The following is a 21,593-nucleotide window of genomic DNA, read 5'->3' as shown; positions in this document are numbered from 1 at the left end:
CCGTGAAAATGAATAGTGAATAAAAGAAGAGCAAAGGCCAGTTTACTGTCATTACAGATTACAGAATCTGTTAACAGCTGCTGAACTGAACCCAGGGAATTACAGGTATTGTTCTGTAAACCAGCAGAGTCCTAGAGATGCTTCTTTAATTATGTATACAAACTATACACGTATTTTATATTTGCTCAGGATTTATAGTGCTAGGAACACAGAAAAAAAATCTAAAACCTTCAAGTACATACTTTCTCAGTATAGTACATGTATGCCTCTACCACAAAGCCTTGTGTATTTATATAACAGTATCTCAGTGAAGCTTTTCCACTCCTAGGTACAGAACTTATTTTACAATAGCAATGAGTTTGTAAAGAAATGAAGTATTAAAAAAAGATATGCAAAATTTTCTCCTGTGAAAAAACAAACATCCCATAAAACATAAGCAAAGCAAAATTCTTTCATTCCCTTCTTCTGGCACTGTGGCCAATTTTTGTTTCATTATGTGAGTTTGTTTTAATATTTTTAGAAAATAGCAGAATAGAACTCAAACGCACCTCTATATCAAAATGTTGAAAAGAGTAAGTAACACTTTAAGCAGTCAGTTGTGGGAATTATTGCTTATTGAGCTAACAAGAAAGAACATACTTTCTTACTCTGCTGGTGGAATTGCACTGCCTCCCTATAGTCTTGTTATCCCACACTAACTGAAATGCAAATTCTTTGTAACTAATTGGATCTCATTGAGGGTACACGCAGTGTGTAGTTATAGTTATATGCAAAAATGGTTTAAAAAGTAAAAGTTTTCTGTAATTACAACTTTTAATTACTATCTAAAACGTTAACATACAGTGCAGGTTTAGAATGTGTACATCTGACTTTTTAAGATGGCTGAACGCATAACATTAACATTAGATAGGTGCAGCTCAAAAATTGCAGGAAAAAATGTTCTAATTACAGTGGTCTTATAAGTTGGATTTTATTAAAGTCTTGTTAAAATAAAAGTGTTTTTCTTTTTAAAGTTTAGTATTTAGTGTCTTATATCCAGTACATTGTAGTGAAGTCATTTTAAGTAGTGCAATCCTTTTCTTGGAACATTTTAAACATGAAAACATAAACATCAGAAATCATTTCCAAAAGCTGTTGCTGTTTGTCCCCTTCAGTCCTCCAATCTATCTTACCATTGTAAAATGCATTTGAGATTCTTACTTTGTGTTTTGGCTGTGTGTTGCAATGGTTGGGAGGTATTTTTTTACATTCCTGTAATGTCTTTAAAATCTGGGATGCCATCAGACCCAGTTGGTTGCTCCTTAATTTACATGGTCCTTCTCTCATATCAGGAAATGTGAGGAAGAGCAATTACTGTGAAAGTGATGTTCATCCTAGTCGTCTTAGTTTTAAATAACTTTATTACAGATTTTTCTAGAGTTATTTCAAAATCCATGTAGAGACAAAGGGAAAACTCTCAAAAGGGAGGCCTTGTAGTTTTTTGAAGGGGAGATTTATGTCCTTAATACAAGTCTCTTGCTTATTAGAGAATTATACTATGTTCTGGGATTCCATACTTCACAGTCTACATGGAAGTGAGTATCAAATTCAGTTTGTGTATATTTTTGGAATATACAAATTTGCATTTAAAAGTTATTAAAGATGAGTCAGGAAATTAAAAGCTGCAAAGCATAGTATGTAATACTTTGAGTTGTTTCTTATTGTAACAAAGCTTGTCTTTCCTGTAAAATGTTGTTAAGGGACTAGCTAAGATTTTGTTTGACCAAATCCACTTATCAGGTGCACTATGGTGTATTTGTTGTGAGAAATTTTTTAACTCATATTTTTAAGGTGTGGCTGTGGCAATAAAATCTAGGTAATAGTTGTATTGTAGACCTGTTAGGCTAGACCTTGCTATCTGAGAACTCAGTTTGCCTATTCTGGGTAGCATTTTGTCAGAAGACTGCTGGCTGGGCAGACCAGATTTGGATGTATTAGCTAGTCAGCCTAATAACCCTGTACAGACTGTATTGATTTTCTAGGAGAGAGTTTATGAACTAAATAAACTTGGGGTTGGTGTCTTAATAAACTGCTTCTCTCAGTCTGTCACATTTAGTTATGGAGCTGTGCAGTTTAGGGGGAAAAAAGGCTAATTCTGTTACAGATTGTTCACAGCAGGGTCTCCAAATTAGCCCTTTGTTTTGTAATGCCACCTTGCTTGGGCTCGCTTTGAGCACATTTCTCAGTTTTGCCCTAATGAGTTGCAACACTGATAATGTGGCTGATGATCTTTCATTGATTTCACTATCACTTGCTTGTCTGGTAATTGATCCGTTGCTGAGCCTCTAGTTAATTATATCGGCTTTGACATGGCCCGGTCCACAGGGAATTTCAAGTCTTGCAGAATAACAGTTTTAATAAAAGAGTCTATTACTGCAGGTGCTTGCTGCTGCATGCCAGTTGATTTTTGTGTTGTTAGTGTGTGTGTTGAGGAGAGAGGGTAGGATACCTGGGAAAGAAGAGAGGACTGTAGGACTGAAAGAAAAAAAAGGGGGGGGGAGCAGTGTGTGTGTGTGTGTGTGTGTGTGTGTGTGTAAAAAGCGGAAGAGGGAGTAAAAGAGAAGAGGGATAAAGGTGGGGAAGAGATGGGGGAAAGGGGGGGGGCGAGAGAATACGCAGGCAAAAGGGATACAACAGAGCTTGAGTGGAGCTAGGAGGAAGCTTGCTATTGACAGTGTCCTTAAGCCTCCCACAAATAACAGCCATTAGTGGGAAGGTCAGGAGCTGAGCAGGCAGCTTGACTGAGGCACTGAGTGCCACTTCAGAAATCAAGAGGCTAGCAAATTTTAGAGGGAGTTTAAGTGGGTAATAGCTAGCAGTAAAGGTACAGTCACAGTTGACAATTGACTCATAGGGGCTTTTCCTGCCCTCCCCCCCCCAAGAATATTTTTATTGACCACAGGTGGACTTAATATATTTTAAGGCAACAATTCTTTGGGTTCTTGTTTGTTTCCTCTTAGATATTGAATTTGCTTCTTTTGAGACTTTTTTGTGCTTAATGGTGGTGAACTAGAGGGAAGTTTAACAGAAAAGCTTTCAGGAGATGTCGGTTCTAGAGGGGAAGGCACATTTGTGTCAACATAGTGTACGTTTTCTCATCTTTTCTCATTGTCCACTAATGACACAGAGCTGCCATTGAAGCTCTTTTCTGTTTCTTTTGTTGTTTCTGAGAGTAAGGTTTATTGTTATTCTTTAGTTAAGAAGGAGTAAGGAGAGTGGTACATTTGTCCTCAATATTTGTAGGTGGTTGAAGATTAATGTATCTTACATTTTAAGTTTAGGAAGGATGGCTTTTTCCTGCTGACTACTTTTATGAGATGGCATGAATTTAGCTTTCCCTTTTGAAGTTTCAGTGTTTATGTACAGTGCATTTTGTTCAGTTCTGCTTTGCCATAAATAAGGTAGATAAATACTATATAATAAATAGATGCTTTGTTTTTAACCTGGTTTAATTAACAATATCACCTGCTATTAAGGCCGTATTTCATCAAACAGAAGAATGTTGTAGAATTTTCTATAGAGATCTTAAATGAAAAAAAAATGGTGCTTATGTATTTATTTTTGACTGAAATAGGATAGGCATTTTTCTTCATCTTTTTCTTTTTTATGATCTGAAAGGATATTGTAGATGTTTTATCTAAGAACTTTAACAAAGGATGTTGTTCTATTGAGCTTTAAAAGGTCTTTTCCCCCCTTTGCTATTCAGTTTATCATTACTTAACCTCTAGTTCGGTAATTAATGGCCTGAGGTACTAGATATTAAGTAGTATATATTTATTTTGCAAATGTTTATTGTACATCTTCTATGTTCAACTGCTAGGTCAAGTCTATGTATATTGTTTTTTTTTCTGTGAGTTTATGTGTGGTTATAAATAGTCCAGCACATGCTATATGACTTTTAGCAGCTAACATTTAGACAACTAAGCCAACTTTACATTCTCTTCCAGCTGAATATTTTGTTTTCTTCCGGCACAGTTTTTTAAAATTAAATGTTACAGTTTTATAAACATTAAAAACTGGAGTCAGATATTGCATACTATACGCTCTGGTTGGGTCACATTTCCAGGGAAATAAGGACACTAGCTTCCCCTTGCCCTATGGACTCTGGTGATTGTTGCACTATTTGAAGTGTGCATAAGTGTCTTTCTGTCTGTATCTGGAGAGGGGTTAGCGCAGGGTGTCATTTGGTGCCTGACAGTGGAACAGTGCAGTTGACTCTTAGCTCTGCTATCCAATGACATGCAGTGGTGAGGGTTTGAAGCTGATGGTTGGGTCTCCAGTGCTGCCTGCACACCTGACAGGCAGCTGTTAAACTGAGCAAAGGCAAGCTTGGGGAGTCACAATCTATGCATAAATGATAGGGATATCTGTGCAGAAGGTGCAAAGGAAGCTCTGACCCCCCCCTCCTTCCCCCAAATCTCTTCCCTTCCCAAATGAAATGCACAGTTCAGCCAGCTTCTTAACTACACTACACTCCTGCTACTGGCTGCCAAGAGGCTCAAAAATCCACCTTCACTTTTCAGTCAGAAGAGGCAGAAGTGGATGTGAGAGAAAGAGAGACACAGAGAGACAGAGAGCCAAAGAGGGCAAGAGACTTGACTTTAAGAGACTCGTGTACTGACAACTCCATGCAGTTCGGAACCAGAACGACTACGGCTGAACCAGGGTTCATGGGGACATGGCAAAACGCTGACACTAACCTCTTATTCAGAATGTCCCAACAGGTAAGTTTCTTTATTTCTTTTTTTTTTTCCTGAAAAAAGAAACCTCGAATTGTTATGTGTACTTTTGTTTCTCGTATTTTGCTTTCTAAATTTTTTTTCTAATGTGGTCATTTCACAGTTTGGCTCGATTTTTGTTGTAACTGTGTTTCTGGAATGCGTAGGGTTACTTCATGGTTCCCCTAAGGGCTCCTAAGAAGAACAAGGGGGAAAGGATACTTAAGTAAGAGGAAGGCAAAGGTATTTGTTGCAAAGTTTCGTAGCCTGGATCATGCGAAGACTTAATTTTGTTTCTTTTGTTTTCTGTTAAAAAAAAAAGAAAGTCATTACCCAGAGAATACATCTTTATCTCTTTATAAAGCACTTAATCAAAGTGTCTGTTGTCTCGGAGAAGGGTCAGCAACCAAACAGTCATAAAATCTGGGTGCCCTTCTGCAGCCCGACTGACTTCTTGTGGCTGGAAACTGCTTGGTTTCAAGACCAGATGGGGAAAAGAGGAGGCTGTGTAGGCTTCTTTGCCGGCGCGTCCTGGTCACCGCGGAGGGTCGCGGAGGAGATGGAGCGCGTGGCGGGCGAATGGGGCGGCACGGCGCAGTCCAGGCTCTGTGTCCAGCTCGGCCCTGCCTGGCCCAGCGCCCCAGCGCTCTCCGCACTGTGCAGCGCCACGCCGCGCTGCGCATCTCCGGACCCGGCTGCTTACCGGACCGCCCGCCGCTGCCCTCCCGCCAGCCCGCCCGCCAGCCAGCGCACTCACACTCCGGCACAGCCGCGGTGTCCTCCAGGGCCGCTCCTCTATCCAGGCTGGGCTGAAGGCAGCTCGGCGTGCAGCTCTGCCTGAGAGCCGACATGTGAGAGTGAGGCCAGCGGGAACTGATAATTAATCACCAGGCCAGCAGCTTGTACCATGCGCTCCTTGATACGCACCCTGCGCTCCCGGCTCCTCTTGCACAATTGCTGGCTCTGCGGCTCCGCGGGGGAGCGAGGGTAAGAGGAAGCGAAGGGGAAACAACCCAGAAACTTTTGTCTTGGACTGTGCTCAAGTAAGGGAGGGAAGTTCCCCCGGTGCCTCCCTCCTAGACAAGTCTTGCTTTTCAAAAAGCCTGCACCAAACCCACACAAAGCAAGAGTTTATCATCCACGCAGCCCTGACAAATACACTTGATTTTAAGTAGATGGTGATGGCTAAGAAATTGATACCGTTCCACTTATTTAAAAAAAAAATCGCTGCAAGTACTTAAATGTTTTTCTTTGTATGTAGAAGGTAACAGATATTACATACTTTGAGCCAAATTATTTTAAATTGTTGATAATGTAGGAAAGAAACAATTTGCCAGGCTATGAACAGCCATAAGTTTAAAAATATATTTATCAAAGATAGTGCATACAGTCAGGGTTTTGTAGCATTTAGCTGGCAGTTTAACTACACAGTTCTAGCTGGGGTAAATGTATCTGAATAAGGTGTATGTTGACATCCTGTAGAGGGACCCTGATTACTGCTGATACAGTAAGCTGGGATTTAAATGCAATCAACATACACCCAATAAGCAACTCTCTTTACCTACAATTTCCATTCTTGCAAGTGAAAAGTTCATTTCCTTACAGAGATGCCCCTTGTCATTGCAGAATGCTTTGGGCGATATTTTTATGCATCACATCCCTGCCTGGGTGGCTCTCTTGTGGTTGGAACACAGAGTATGTTTTCACTAACCTTAGAACCAAATAACTTGGTGCTACACTTTTAAAATTAGGTGTCACCTTAAGGTTTACCTTGAGTTTGTGGAGATACTGTGTGTGTGTGTGTGTGTGTGTGTGTGTGTGTGTGTGTGTGTGTGTGTGTGTGTGTGTGTGTGTGTGTGTGTGTGTGTGTGTTTTGGGAGGGAAGATTGGTTTAGGTCTCCCTCTAGCTAGAAAAGAGTTAATAAAACCAGATAGAGATAATGATCAATTGATAAATGGCTATTGAACCACATAGATGGTGTTAGATTGCTTCTTTGGCACTAGCCCATTTCCAAGTAGATTTGAATGTAAGGCGTCTTTAAGTCATGGAAAGCATTTTAGCTAAAAAAATAAAAACTAAATTATATAAATGATGGGTCTGAATTTAAAAAATGATTTTAGATTTCTCATAGAAAAACTTGTACAACTAAGCTAACACAATGTCTTAGAAACATCCTGTTCTGCTGTGGAGGAATAAAGATCTATTTTGTGTGTACCTGTATGAATGAATGTTTAATCAGTAACTTTATATTGCGAAGTAATTTGTGCTAAGGATCCCCTATAAAACTACATAATATTAATTATACTATTTACTAAGTATGGTACTACAAAAAAGGGAGAGAAACCAAAATTTAAAGAAGTATTGTGATTGAAGTATATTATTAATGTGATTTCTTTTTGGAGGGTTTTTGATGTAGTTAACAATCTTTTTTTCCTCTCATAGTTACTAAATATTTACCTTCTGTGCATTTTTGGAAAGCACATAAAAGAGAGTAAGTTTGTATGTGTATGTGTTTTCCTTCAATAGTTTGTATAAATATTGTGTAAACATAAATTCAAACTGTGTTTAATTCTAAGCCTATATAGTATAACATGTTTAATATTTTTGTTTTCCTTACAAATTATTATCAATGCTGTTGAGACAGTGAGGGCGAAAGAATGTGTTGTGAGAAAGATGCCTCAAAATGATCTCTCAGTCATTAATTTTGACAATTATTAGGTTCAATACCCATATTGAGACAGCTTTTTAAATGTAAAAGTTTGTTAAGTTTAATCAAGCATGCAGAATTCTGTGTGTCGCATTTCTAAGGCATAGAAATTTTTCTAGATGGATATTTTAATTTGTAAGTAAAAATGCATTTAGCTTATGAAATGAATGGAATTTATTGGGCACATTTTTTCCAAATTTTTATTTAATAGTATAAATATTAGTAATTCTGTGATCATTTCTTTAAGCATTAGAAAAGACTGATTAGTAGAGCTACTATAAAATGTTTAAGGACTCAATCCTAGAGAGTTTACTAGCAGTAAACAGAAAAAATTTTGGTGGGGAATTTGTTGTGAATTCTAAAATTTAATAATCTAGTCTTAATGTCTTCTGTAGGTAAACTAGGAAGTGGGAGATAAAAATCTTTTATCTTTTATTTCATTTGAGCAAAGTTGGATTTCCTTAAATGTAAATCTTGTGTTCTAATACTAGCAAAAAAAGCTCAGAATCCAAAGTCAATTTTGAGTTGGAAGGATTATGTTCCTCTAAAGTTTGAGGATACAATTATTTGACGTTATTTTCCTGTCTACTTAACATTTGTTTCCTTCCACATTAAAGTATAATTTTTCTCAAAAAGGATCATGAAAAGCTTAACAATTGACTTCTGTGAAGGAAGTTCTGGGGCCAGTTTGATCAGTGATCTCAAGAATGACCAAAAACCTTTCCCTCTTTTCTGCTCATCCTATAGTCCAGACACAACCTTATTTTAGGCTCAATATTGTTAAAAGCAAAAATAAGGTCTGTTTTTGCAAGTTAAAAAAATTAGACTTTTAAAAGGTAGGTTTTCTATTTTTGTACCTGTTTTGTATATTTGAGAGGCTACCGGATCAAATTCTTAAAGCTACCTCGAGGGATGGTATAGTCTTATCTACTTTAAAATCTTTCCAGAAATGAAACTGTACAGGTACATTTCACATATTACTACAGGCATTTATCATTTATTATTGGTAAGATGTATAGCATGTTTCAAATAAAATGCAGATCCCTTAATAAGGTCTCTTTCAGACTGAGTGAAATACTAAGTTAGAATTATAAATGACTGAGTATCATTATGTAGTAATTTAGGATTCACCCAATGATGTAACAAAATTAACAACATAATTTCATTGTGAAACTGTGTCTTATTAAAGAACAACTGTCTGACATTCTCTTACAGTTGCTTTATTTAACTTCATACAAATATTATTAGTAGTGACATTTTTCTATTGTGCATTAGATTCTCTCATTAGCATGATGTGTTAGTTATCACCAGAGAAATCATTTCCTAGATAGGTGAGGGGCAAACCAGGAAACTAAAAATTAAACTAGTGATTTACATGAATACTAGAGCATCTGCTCACCAGAGATAGGACAACAGTATAAACTTTCTTATTAATATAAAATCTAGTACTATTCAGAGAAATGATAAATAAAATGTAAGAAATATATTATTGTAATCCATTTAAAAGACTTCTAAAACACTCAGATGAATATTTCTTCTAATAGTCTTTTAGTTCTTTCAATTCATAAAGAAAGGCACAGTCTCAGTTTGTGAGATCTATATTTTCAAATGAAAATGATGGTTTTATCTGACTTCTTGAATATTTATTCATTTGAATATTTATTATTAACAATTTAAAAGCCACGTATATAGAATTTCTTTTAAATCAGATGTCTAATTGTGATATGATTCTGTACAGCTCATTTGTACAATACATTTTCCTGCAAAGCTTTATCCCACAAAAATAGACATCCCCTTTTAACATAGGATGAATTTTCTTTTTTAATCAGAGCCCGGGTAAAGCAGAGGATAGTTAATGATCTTTGAAAATGACTTTCATTGCCAAGCATCGACCATCTCTAGGTGTCCTTCTGTACTTTTTCCTCTCCCCTTCCCCCTTTTTAAAAAAAAAAAACTTTCTTTCTCCTTATATTTGGTATATTTGACTAAAAAGAGAAGGATTAAATTGACCAAACTTGGGCTCTTGATTCTTAGGTAAATATTTGTATTAGCAGGCATGTAATTTTAGCCTGTTGAATATTAGGCTACTTCCCCAGACTTAGTTTTTTGTCCAAGTGATAATACATTGTATTTTGAAATCTTAACAATAGACATAGCTTGCAATATAATTCTCAATGTCCATTCTGATACCATAACATTAAAATAGGAATATTTGGGTAATTGTTAAAATATAAATTGTAGTATAGAGTCAGGTGCTTATGTTTCAGCTTCTGCTTTACAAGTATATGGCTAGCACGCAGCTTTCATTTAACAGATACTGCTTAATTTATGATTTAATAGGAAAGTAATAGGTAACATGCATATAGTATTCCATGAACATGGTAAAATGAAAAAGTATGAATTCATATGTTCTTGGATGTATGTACAGTATTGAAAACCTATCCAGAAATTTAAAATTTAGTTTCAACATGGTGCATTTTACCAAATTTGAACATAGTAGGTGGTCATTTTGAAATTATTTAATTTTCTCACCTTTGTGTCATCTTCAAACAGGTCCCTTGTGTTTACAGAATTTTGAAAGCTCTTTGCTAAAGTGAGTCAAGTAACCACAATTGAGAACTCAGTTTCTAAAGGTATAGATATCTTATCTATAATTGTAGGCATTTAAAAATAATTATAAATATATATAAATGTATCTTCACATCACTGATAAATCCAATTACTCATGCATAGCTTTATGGAAATTGATTAATGCAGCAGCAGGACAGATTTGGGCTTCCACAGCAGCCTAGCCTCCCACTCCTATGTCAGGGTTAAGAGCCGAGGCAAATCCTCCCTAACTAATTAGATGCTGAGTAAGGCATCTCTGAGAAGTTGGGGCAGAAGTGAATGGGTCACAGCAAGGCAGGATTGCAAGGACTCCAATGATAGTGAAAGCATTCAAGTTTTGCCAGGTCATTGTGACACAGGGAGCTGATTCCAAAGGAACAGTCCGTTACAGATAGTGAGCTGGCGTCATCATCTCAATGAAAAACAAAATCCTAATGCTTCTTCCACTCTACCTTATATGCATGACACACTCACTTTAAGCAAGTTACAGTGGGCTCCCTGTTAACGATCTGTAGAACTTCTGAGAGGATATAATCATAAATTGGTACTGATTCTGTGAAGCCAAAGAGTTAGTCCTCTGTTTTAGAATATATATCAAGAGGAATGAGGGAAGAAATTGGTAAAAACCTTGTGTCCATGACTTGAACCACAGTGTTTAAGTTATTCCACAAGTTAACTCCTTCTCCCCATAGATGACTGTTACAGAACCTTGTGCTAGTAGAGAAAACAGAGTGAATCATGAGATGACTTTTTTCAGGGAAAGAAATTTTCTTTGGAACTCCTTATTTGTACTGTTGAAAAAAGGTGAGATATAATGGTTCTAAGATTTTCTCTCATATAAAGTTTGAAGCCTGGATTTTTATGTGTGTATGAATGAATTCTGCACTCCATACAAATCCTCTTGTACCTATCATGGTACTCTTTTTTGTTGTTGTTCCATAGTCACCCTTCTCTAGGCCTTAGCCAGAAGATTGTTTGAGGATCTTAGAAAAAGATAAATCTCACCCCTGTCTGCCAAAGCTGAAGCCATTTTTATTTCCAGAAAAGCAACTGACTTCCATGTCCTCATCTACTGAAGAACCTGGGATAAAGGGAGTCAGAGACACTTTGAAAGAACTTTGATATGTAGTGAACTTAAAATATATAAAGGAGAAGAGATGTCATGCAGAAAGAACAGCTTCCTTGTAAGCAAAACAATAAACAACAGGGATTTCCCCCAGTGATATAAACTAGTAAATACATAGGAAAATAATAAGAGGAAAAATTATTCTATACAGCTCAAGTCCCAAGGAGCCATAATATGCACAGATGATGTCCCCTAAGTGATGCTCACTTCTGTAATATCCATAGAACTCACATGTCCTCATTGAGCATGACTGTACTGCCATCTCTTTCTCTAGGTTTAAAAGAAAGTTTAGAGAATAGGAAAAATAAAAGTATTGATTCTTTTTTTTAATTTGTACATTCCCTATAGGAATCCCTGAAAATTTCATAGTGTACATTCATACCCTCAGGTGAAAAATTTATGACTGGTGTTCATTTGGGTGAGGACAGTGTGCAGTGTCATTCTACTCAAACAAGGCATGCTGCATTTTATGCCACAGAGTGCAGTGATGAGAAGAGGGTGGCTCCGTATCTTTTTTTTTTTTCTCCTTCATTCACAGAGCTTTTCTTGATGGAAATGCTCCTGTAAAAACAACGCATTATTCAAACTGGCAAGTTTGGAAATCAAATTCTCAGCTTATTAATCATCATTCCAATTAAAAAAAGGAATTGATCCTTTAACAACAAAATAATATCCTTTTGTTTTTCTTTAATTAAGCCCATCAGTTTTTCATTTCTCTTTGTAAAAAAAATTATCTTGAACTGCAGGAAGTTACTCATTGAAACAACTGATTCCCTTGAGCATAGCTGACATCTTACTTACTCAATACTTTGGAACTGTAATGTTATTTTGCTACTGTCTTTAGGGTTTATATGTCATGGAGAGGTGTTGATTTATAAATCTTATTCCTGTTTGGTTGATAGAAATTTACTTAATGACCTAAGTACAAGATTACTTGGTCCTCATTTCCTATTTCCTTTCTCATAGACCTAATTTATTTATATTTACCTATAATTTACTTTTTTCTTTCCTCTCATTTTTCTTACTCTGAGTTCCTTCTTACTTTCACTGGCTTTTCTTCCTGTCCCCCTAATATAAAAAAATTAAAATGCATCCCAAACTATCAGCAAATGAGTAAGGAACCCTGGTGCCAGTCTTTTATTCCTATAGAGGTCTGGAAAATAGGTGCCACCCACTCATGTGTGCAGTGACAGAAAGACTGTCCTCACTTGGCTTTAAAAGGGGGTCAGTATTTTTTAAGTCATGTTGTGATTTGAAAAAATGAGTGTGATCAGAGGTGTATGGCTTATCATTCAGGGTTTCTGAAAGGCAACTCAATTTGATCCTTGGTCTATCTAAGAAAGGATTTAGCTGAAGAGAGATTTTTTTTTCTTTTTTCTTTTCCTTCTTCCCCTCCTTTTTGTAAAAAGTAATTCTTGGATTTCCCATTTTATACAGTTAGACTTATGTACATAAGGGCATTTTTTTTGGATAGGAGAAAAGGTAGCTCAAAAGAAAGTGTAATTCTGATACAAACTGTGGCTAATGAGAGTTACCTGAGACATTTAAAAAAGAAATTGAAATGATGTCAAGGATAATATGAATGGATGACTTCATGAAATGGAAATTTAAAATGTGTAGTATACATAATGTGAAGAAGATTCACTACTGTTTTGTGTTTAATAAATTTTAACTCATTGTCTCAGAAGGCACTGAGATTGTTAAAACTGACAAGATTAAAAACTTCTATATGGGAAAGATATCGCTTCCAGTACTTACCTGCTGTGCTTTTGTGTGACTGTCATGAATTTTTCCACTTTATTAAGGTGCCTTTTAGTGGCTATTGGTTCTCTAGGCAGTTATGTAGTTCCACATCTGATGATGAGAGTGCCTGAACTGGGTGTCTGAAAAGAAAAAGTTCAGGATAATGAATATTTTACATGACAAAAAATAATTACTTTCAGCTGGCTTAACATAATAACAAAACTAATATTAAAATGAGAATCTCCATTAGCAGGATTTTAATAATGTTTTTTTTTTCTTCCATTAAAATTAAAGCAAGAAAGATTTCATTGACTTACATCATTAGGATGGCTATTTGGGGCACTTAATCAGGCATGGGTAAAGAAAGCTACTTGCCCACTGCTGTGCCCTCTACCAGTGCCAGAGGGCAGTGGACATGAATGGGTTGCCACTTACAAGATCAGGGGGAGTAATTATGCGCTGAGCATATTCATGAGATTGGTCCTTCAGAAAAAATGCCTGCAAACATTGTATTTGTTGACCTCATGTCAGAACCTAAGGTGAAGTCAGCCAGGTTATCTGATATAAAATCTAATATTGCTTTTCTTTTGAGTGTGTTGGGGGGTGGGGGGGGATTGTAAATACAAAGTGCTGCTTTACAGTTTGAGGAGCACTGTCTTGCTAGGGACACTATTAAAAATCCCATTTTGCCATACATTAGAGCATTTATATTTCATGTATAAAAACATAGATAGTGTATCTCTGTTAACAACAATTAAGTGATTTATTTCTGGGTTGAAGATTTGTTAATAGGTGTTTTAAATGCATGAAGCCAAAAAGGCCATTCTAGGAATTACACTGCAATGATACCATACATGATACAGTCTTGTTGCTCTTCAAGCTTCACTTTTTGTGAGGCTCTGTCATTCACTGGTAAAAGACATGACTTTGTTTTGCTTTTAAATTTTTGTGATTATAATTTTCAACAAGTGAAAAACCACAGTTTTCAAATGTGTTTCAGATTTTTAAGTTTTAGACTAGAAATTTTAAGTAAGAATTGAGAGATCAAGATGAGATGCTCACTCCAACTGCAGTGGGCTCATCTCTTCCCTTCCCAGCCACTTTCCTCCACTGTCCTGAATACCTAATTATGGAACTGAATTAATCTGTTACCTATCTTATTAGCTGCTAAATACAGTTTATTATGGAGAATAATTTTTCCCTTTTTCACTTTATTTGTGACACTTATTATGAATCAGGAAGGAACAGGAAAAGGTACAGTTAGAAGTCCAACATCTGGGAAAGCTTGTTTCAGTAGTCAGCTTGGAAACCAGAACGCAGGCTTCATACAGGTGAGATGTGTTATGGGAATAAAGGCCTTGTGCATTTAATGAACCCCGCCTGCCTGTCAGCTTGGTTCTTCATGCACCATTGTTGTTCAAATAAGAAAAAGAGAGTGTTCACAGCCTGTGGTGAGATTAGAGTAATGAAAATGAAGTGTTAATCTGTTGATAGGAAGCACATCCCATATCCTGCATCCCGGCCACATTCATGCATGTATAATATATTCCAGGTTCTCTCATGACTAGAGAAGCCTAGACGTTCATTGTATTAAAAACACCCTTTTGTTAAAAAGTGAGAAGTTGGTTATTTTGACTTGTATAAATAATTATGTTAAATAATTTCTTAGTAAGCCAATTGATGCCTGCCTGCCCACTGAGGATTTGATAACACACTGCCTCAGTGTGAGTCAGTGTAATCTTATTTCTTTACAAATGACAAATACTGAAATGACCCTCAACATAAACCTAAGCTGAGATGATTTTCTTTTCCTTTTCTTTTGTGGCAATCAGTGATTAGTAGAAAGGAGTTAAGTAACAATACCTATCTCCCCATAGCACATAGATAAAATAAAATGCTGCCTTTTTAAAAAAATTGTAAAACAATACAATGCAAAAATCAAAAGTGACAATATATGGAGTCTTTTTAGAACTGCTTTACCTATTTGCAGTCAGCTGCCATGCTGTGAATCTGAAGAGACTAGCTTCGGGCTTTGGTTCTCCTGGGAAGGAACTGAGTGTGTTTTTCATAAAACTCACTTTCTAGAATGGTAGAGAAGGTCAATCAAGATGAATGCAATGAAGTTTTCTTTTCCTAGAATTCTTGTGTTAATTTTTTCCATTTTACTCAGTACTTACTTAAGAGGTAAGGTTCTTTAAAAAAAAGATAAAGCTGTATACCCTTAAATAAAATAAGCCTTGTCTTAGATTATAGCAATGTTGTAAAGAGAACAATGTGAACAGTAGTTCAGAGCTCTTTACCTACTTATCCTGTAAGATCACCAGTTCATCATAAGAAATGCTTTAGAAAGAAGGGTAAGAGGGGAGAGGAGAGAGTAAGTTAATAACTGAGTTCCAGGTGTCTGTTTCCAATTGCTTAAATTTCAAACATAATAGAAATTAAGGAAAAATGTTTCCCATAAGGAATGTATCACTGACTTTCAGATGCCAGACCTAAAATATCATTTATAGGGCTTATACTTAGGATATCTTTTCCTATTCATCTAAGAATAAAGGAATGCAAGGTGATCATTACAATTTTGTGAACTATTTACTTAAATTTGTTGTTAAGAATCAGGAGAATTTAAGAATTACAGTCTGATTTGACATATGTTCAAGGATTATTGTCTTTAGATAAAAGTGGAGGAAAAATGTTTCTCTTAGAAAGGAAACATCTCACTTAAAAATAATCTTTAAAGTATGTGGCCCAATGATGAAACATAATTAAAAAGTGGTGTGCTATAGTTATCTACATTTTGCCCTAACATTTTGATATGTTACTGGTCATAACCTAGTTAGTACAATCTGCATGAATAAGCTTTCATTGACTGTAATAATATATCAGAGATAACCTGTTTTTAATGTAGTGGGATGAAATGAGAAGGTACTTTTCTTTCCTCAAATAGAATACTTTTAATTTGTTTATAAAATCCACTAATAGGTGGAAATGCTGTGGTGTTTTGGTAGATTCAAATAATGAGATGTAAAAGATTTTTTCCTGTCCTTTTCAGTTAAGAGAAAAAGCAAAAGAAATAAACACATGGTGACTTCATCATAGACATCTGCTATTAAGTAATAGTCATTTTTAAAGAAAGATGCCATGACTTTTTGGATCATTTGAACCCACAATAGTGATTACTTAATGTTAAACATAAATGTCATGTGGTAGCATACATGTGGAGCCAGTAAAGATGAGTATTTATTATGATAATATTCATGAACCTTAAATGTTGATTTTTAAAAATGAACCTTGTGAACATATCCTATTTTCTCATTAGGGTCCATTTTCAATTAAGCATATGATAGCTCTAGCAAAGAAGTCCAGAAATATTAACATATAAGAGATCAGAATGGGTATAACTCTGCATAGCAACTTGACATAAGCATCCTTTTCTGAGTTTCAAAGAAGAATGTGGTTGACAGGAAGCCAATATAAAGGTTTGCTGCACCACCATCATCAGTTCTTGATTTTCTATTTAAATGCTTTTTTAAAATTATAGAAGTGTGTTTCCTTTGGTTCATTCATTTTAGTGAACCATTTTCACTTTGAAATGAAAATTTCCTCCTATTCACTTTTGTGTTATAAACCCATGCAAAATGTTGTTTTCAGTTTCTAGAGCACTTTTGTCTTTTTCTTCTACCAACTATAAACTCTCTTTGGAATAGTATGAATGCTTAAAAATCATAAATTTCCTTAAAGGGTCATGTGGAATTAATGAAAGTTAAACCATTGGAGTGGGATGGTGAGGACTGTGGTGGACTGGAACACTCAAGTCTCCACAGCAGTGAAGTAGCAGCATCTTGGATCCAGTCACTCATTTACCAGGTGAAGCTATATGCCCTACATTGCAGAGCTCTGTCTTTTTCTATTTAACAAAAGGCCAGAAATACAATTTTTAGGCGAAATCTCCTGATTTGGAAATCTTGGCAACCTATCCAAATATTTTAAAAACTGTGTGGTCCAAACAAAACTCAAGTACAGACTATATTCAGACTACTGGCTGCCAGATATAAACCTCTGTTTTCGATAATATTTTAATAGATAAAGATAATAGTTTCCTTGTATGTGATCATTCATCTTGGGAATTCTCACTGGGATGAACTGAATTTTTCAACTTTAGTAATATATTTTTGGTTTTGATAGTTTTGATGTATAGCTTTTTTCCTTATGATCAATATTGAAAGAAAAATCAAATGTATGGACAGAATAAAAATAGCCATATGATATAAATAAAGGGAGAGATACAAGAATATTAGAATTACAGGTCAAGGAAAGGAGATTTCTAGATTCTGAAAAGAGTCCCATGACTTATGTCAGTAACTGATATAGGTGAAAAAGCTGAACCAACTACAAAAAGCTTTATGTCTCACTTTTATGCAGTGGATTCTTGGCCCTGAATCTTTGTGGGATTGCTATAATTTACCAGGCAATTGATTATGATGTCATGAGAAGTAGATGGACCACAAGGGGAAAACTTACCCATACTAATTTGTGCAAGGCCAATACTTTATCCCTGCTTCAAGAAAACATCATTTATATTGTATAAGGTGGGGTTTTCAATGTCTGTTCATATTTTTTGAAGGGGCTCTTTAAAAGAAATAATCTATTCATAATTGAAATTCTCTAGGCAAATCAGATATCAACATTTTCAAGAGAACAGGTAATTAATTGGTTTGAATCTCAAATTGAAGGTCATCGTGTTATTGATTTTCGTGGGAACAGGAAACAAGAACATCTTGTTAAAATGATCTGCCAGTGGTGCCTAGATGTGTCTAGGTTCTACCTAGGGTCTTGTTGATCAGTGTCACTGGACATTTAGAAACCATTCAGAAGGGAACCATCTCTGTCTTAAACATAACAAGCTGTTGGTTTCCTTCCAACACTGCAGAGAAGAGCTGAACTAGAGAAAAGACAAGAGATTAACACTTACTAGACTGCTAGTAAGTTAGGTATTTCAAATCCAGAGTGAGTAGAGCTTATAATGAAGCATCTGTCAGTGTGTCAGACGGAGGGTGGTATGTCATGTTCAAGAAGTTCAGCATCAACACAGCTGTGACTTAACACTTTCAGAAATCTTTCAACTGGGAATTAGATAAAAAATTTTTAACGCCAGGGGAGGGAAGGACTTTCATACAAGGGGAGGAAGGGAAAAGAGGTGGTGGCAAGTGGGGGATAAAAGCGAATACCCTTTTAGATGCTATTAATTTTTATAAAGTAACATTTATTTCTTGATCTTGATAGATACTTTTATTGTTCCATGTGCCAGGCTATTTTAAAGAAGTCATTTCTCTCTCTGCTGTGTTTATACATTTTGAAGATGATAAAATTGCAGAGGTAATGTGGACGAAGTGGGTGGTGAAGCCTTTCTAAACTGGAGTATTAAAATTTCAGATGTACTATCCAAATTGGCAGTATAATGCAATGTCACATTGTTCAAAGTCAAATTTGAAATAAAAAATACAATGTAGATGGAAAGTTTTCTTTTTGAAATACCCTGAAGTTGTTAGTACAGTTATTTCCAAGTTGACATACTTACAGATGACAGTGGTACTAGCCATCTAGATTAAGCTTTAACATTCCAGAACCATTTCAAGTTTATTACAGGTCTCAAAGCCATTATATCCCTAAAAGAACATCAAGTTTATGCATGTCATTTGTCATAATCATAGTTAATTTTCTTGAATCAAAGTATACTTTTCCATAAGCTGATTTCCTATATTTTTTCTTTAAAAAGTTCTCAATTCAGCCCCATGTCTATGGCTTACGTCTAAAGTTATAGTTATGTTGAAGGATTGTGGTTCAAAGCAAGCTCAGAAGAAAACTGGAGAGACTCCATCTCTAAAATAAACAGCAAAAATCCAGATTTGAGGTGTGGTTCAAGTGGTAAAGCATCAGTTGAGTACAAGCAAGCCGAATGAGTGCAAGACCCTGAGTTCAAAATGCTGTACAGAAAAAAAAATTTTTTTCAGTGCAGCACAGCCATGTTTTGACCCACTGTGGCTACCATCTTGAATTCTACAAATTCATTCTGTTGGCAGTTGTGACAACTACCCCCAAATAAAAGAAATTAACATCTTTAATGTCAGCATCCTTTCTCAGTTCTGTTTCTAGAGCTTAAGCCAATGATCTTGATTTATCCATTGCCAGTTGGATTTTCTTTGTATTCATCAAAAATGTATCTGGGCAAAGATAGAAAATTGCTAATTCTTGTCTGATACCTGAGTGTTTCTTACCACAGAAGGTTAATGATTTGGGGAAGACCATGGGACTTATTCAGTCCTATCTTATGGTATCTTCTTCTCTTCTAAAGGGAGGTAAATCTGTATTTCCTGAATATGAAACACCTGCCCTTTTGTAGCCTCCTGGATTTCAGTTCCTATCTCGATTAATAAACTGTCTCTGTCTATACCTTGTATCTCAGAGATGGAACCTGACGCACTAGTCAGCATTTCAAAGGTCACCCTTAAAGCTATTGGCAGAATACACTGCCCTTTGTTGCTCAGTGATAATAATGCTACTGTAGCAGTTAACTGAATGTATTAGACTGAATGGCTTTTCCAGAATACCAAATTATCTAGTTAGTTCTCTTCAACACCTGATGGAATGCCCATTCACAAGCTGTCTCAAGTGTATTTTTAAAGAGGATTTTAATGATACTTGAAATGCCAATGCTTTGGACCACAGGAATGGATAATCTGCAGAGTGTATGTTCTGTTGTATTGTTTTGCTACTGTGAAGATACTTTTAAATTATCTCTAGCTTTTAGAGTTCATCTATTTGTCTGAAAATACTGATGTTCTAACCAGCTTGAAAACTCAAGGTGTTTGAACATTTACTTATAGTTTGCTTCTGATAGTGTCACAATACTTTAAAATCATACTTTTGCCTGTTTTTAAAAAAGAAAAAAGTACTATTTATAAAAGTATCATTTGTCTTTACATTATATATACCTTAAATATAAAGTATGAAAATAGCATTTTTGGTATCAGGTTATAACTTTATAGTACAACAGTGGGTCTCATCATTCTTTTAATATCTTAAAATTTAGCAGTTTGCTTTCTAAAATACTAATTATACTCAGATTTATAGAAAAACCAGTTAACTGATCACTTATTTACTTGAGATAGGAACAGTATTTGAATTAGTTTTTGGATTTACGTGTCTAAATTGATTTTGGTGGCACCAGCCCACACCCAGGTAGCATATTTATTTTGACTCGCACCTAAATATAAATGTACTAAAATCTAAAGTGCTAAGGAGTTTGTAACATCTATTAATTATTTTCATGTATGCATGTAGTTTAGACTAATTACTTTTCTAAAATGTTTGATTTTACCATATACTATTCCATCCTCTAGTTCTATTTGTCCTAATTAGCTCAGGCAAGCCTTGAAAACTCAGGGAAATCTTTCTCATTAACTTTTTAGAATCTTGGGAGAAAAGCAGATTCTAGTCTTTCTTCCTAAAACCCATCTACTTGTTTCTTCCATAGCTAGATAAGCATATCTCCAGTGGAGTATTTTTTCTCTCTCTCCCAAGTGATGGAATGAATTCAAGGATACAATAATTTTGTGGTAATAATTCATCAAACAAAGGGAACTAAGAAAAATACTTTAAAATAGAATAGCTAGCTGAATGCTCATTGTTCATGTCTGTAATCCCATCTGCTCAGGAGGCTGAGGGAAAAAAAAAAACATGGCTCAAGTGGTAGATTGCTAGCTTTGAGAAAAAAAGCTCAGGGACAGGGGCCAGGCCCAGAGTTCAAGCCCCAGGACTGGCACAAAACAAACAAAAATAGAAGAGCAGACACTTAACACTATTTGAGAATAAGACATAATGTTAGATTTCTGTGCTGTAGGTTCTTGATGACCTAAATCTTGGTTGTAGGACTTTAACTTAGAAGTGATTTGTCTTAGAACTGTAATAGCTTCATGCTGTTCATTCTGTTTCTAGTTGACCCATTCTCCAGACCTTTAAAAAAAACTTTTAAGTGGATGTAAATTCCATTTTAATTAGACCAGTGCAATCTAATATTGCAACTAGCAAGGAATGGAAGAAACATGCTGGATGTTAATACAACCCAAATCAACCATAGCCAGATAATTCCCCTGATCTTTGTAACAACCCCCTTTCCCCACCTCCACAATTAAATGACCCTTTTGTTCTGGAGTTTCAACAAGACATTTAAGGTTCATTTAAAAGAAAATAATCATCTTTTACGGGATTCTTTCCTCTTGCATTTCTCTTTCTTTCTTCCCCTTGCCACACAGCTGTCACTGGTATTGGAGAAAGATTGGGGGGAAGGGAGGAGGTGGAAACCCTGTTCAAATCGTGTCACGTAGCACTAATTCATCTGCTCTCATTAGAGGGAGCAAGGGACAGCAGTGATGGCCAAGAGCTGCACTCCACACATGACACGCGAACAGTTTGGGGAATAGAAAATTGCTTTCTCAGGAAGCCCAGCCAATTAAGGACTTGACCATATTGAATGTCAAGTGTTAATTTAGGTTTTTCTTCATTTTCCCAGTAGTAATGTGGGTCCTGTGATGAGCAAATACATGTCAAGTAAAAGTTGATTGCATGAAGGACCCGGGTATTATATGTCACTGA

The 21,593-nt window shown here is 35.8% G+C and overlaps 1 protein-coding gene across 4 annotated transcripts in view; it reads left to right on the top strand.

Annotated features, from left to right (window-relative positions):
* Positions 1 to 21,593, top strand: part of Bnc2 (basonuclin zinc finger protein 2) — a 433,182-nt gene that overhangs the window by 128,424 nt on the left and 283,165 nt on the right. For all 4 annotated transcript variants that reach the window (XM_070007731.1, XM_070007722.1, XM_070007714.1 and 1 more), the window contains exon 3: positions 4,563 to 4,763. In XM_070007731.1, the coding sequence (XP_069863832.1) occupies positions 4,563 to 4,763 (201 nt within the window). The remainder of the gene's footprint in view (positions 1 to 4,562; positions 4,764 to 21,593) is intronic.

Source organism: Dipodomys merriami, unplaced genomic scaffold (genome assembly GCF_024711535.1).
Source record: "Dipodomys merriami isolate MVZ:Mamm:240054 unplaced genomic scaffold, mDipMer1.0.p SCAF_11, whole genome shotgun sequence".
Classification (NCBI taxonomy): Eukaryota; Metazoa; Chordata; class Mammalia; order Rodentia; family Heteromyidae; genus Dipodomys; species Dipodomys merriami.
This window is presented reverse-complemented; position numbering and strand designations above follow the sequence as displayed.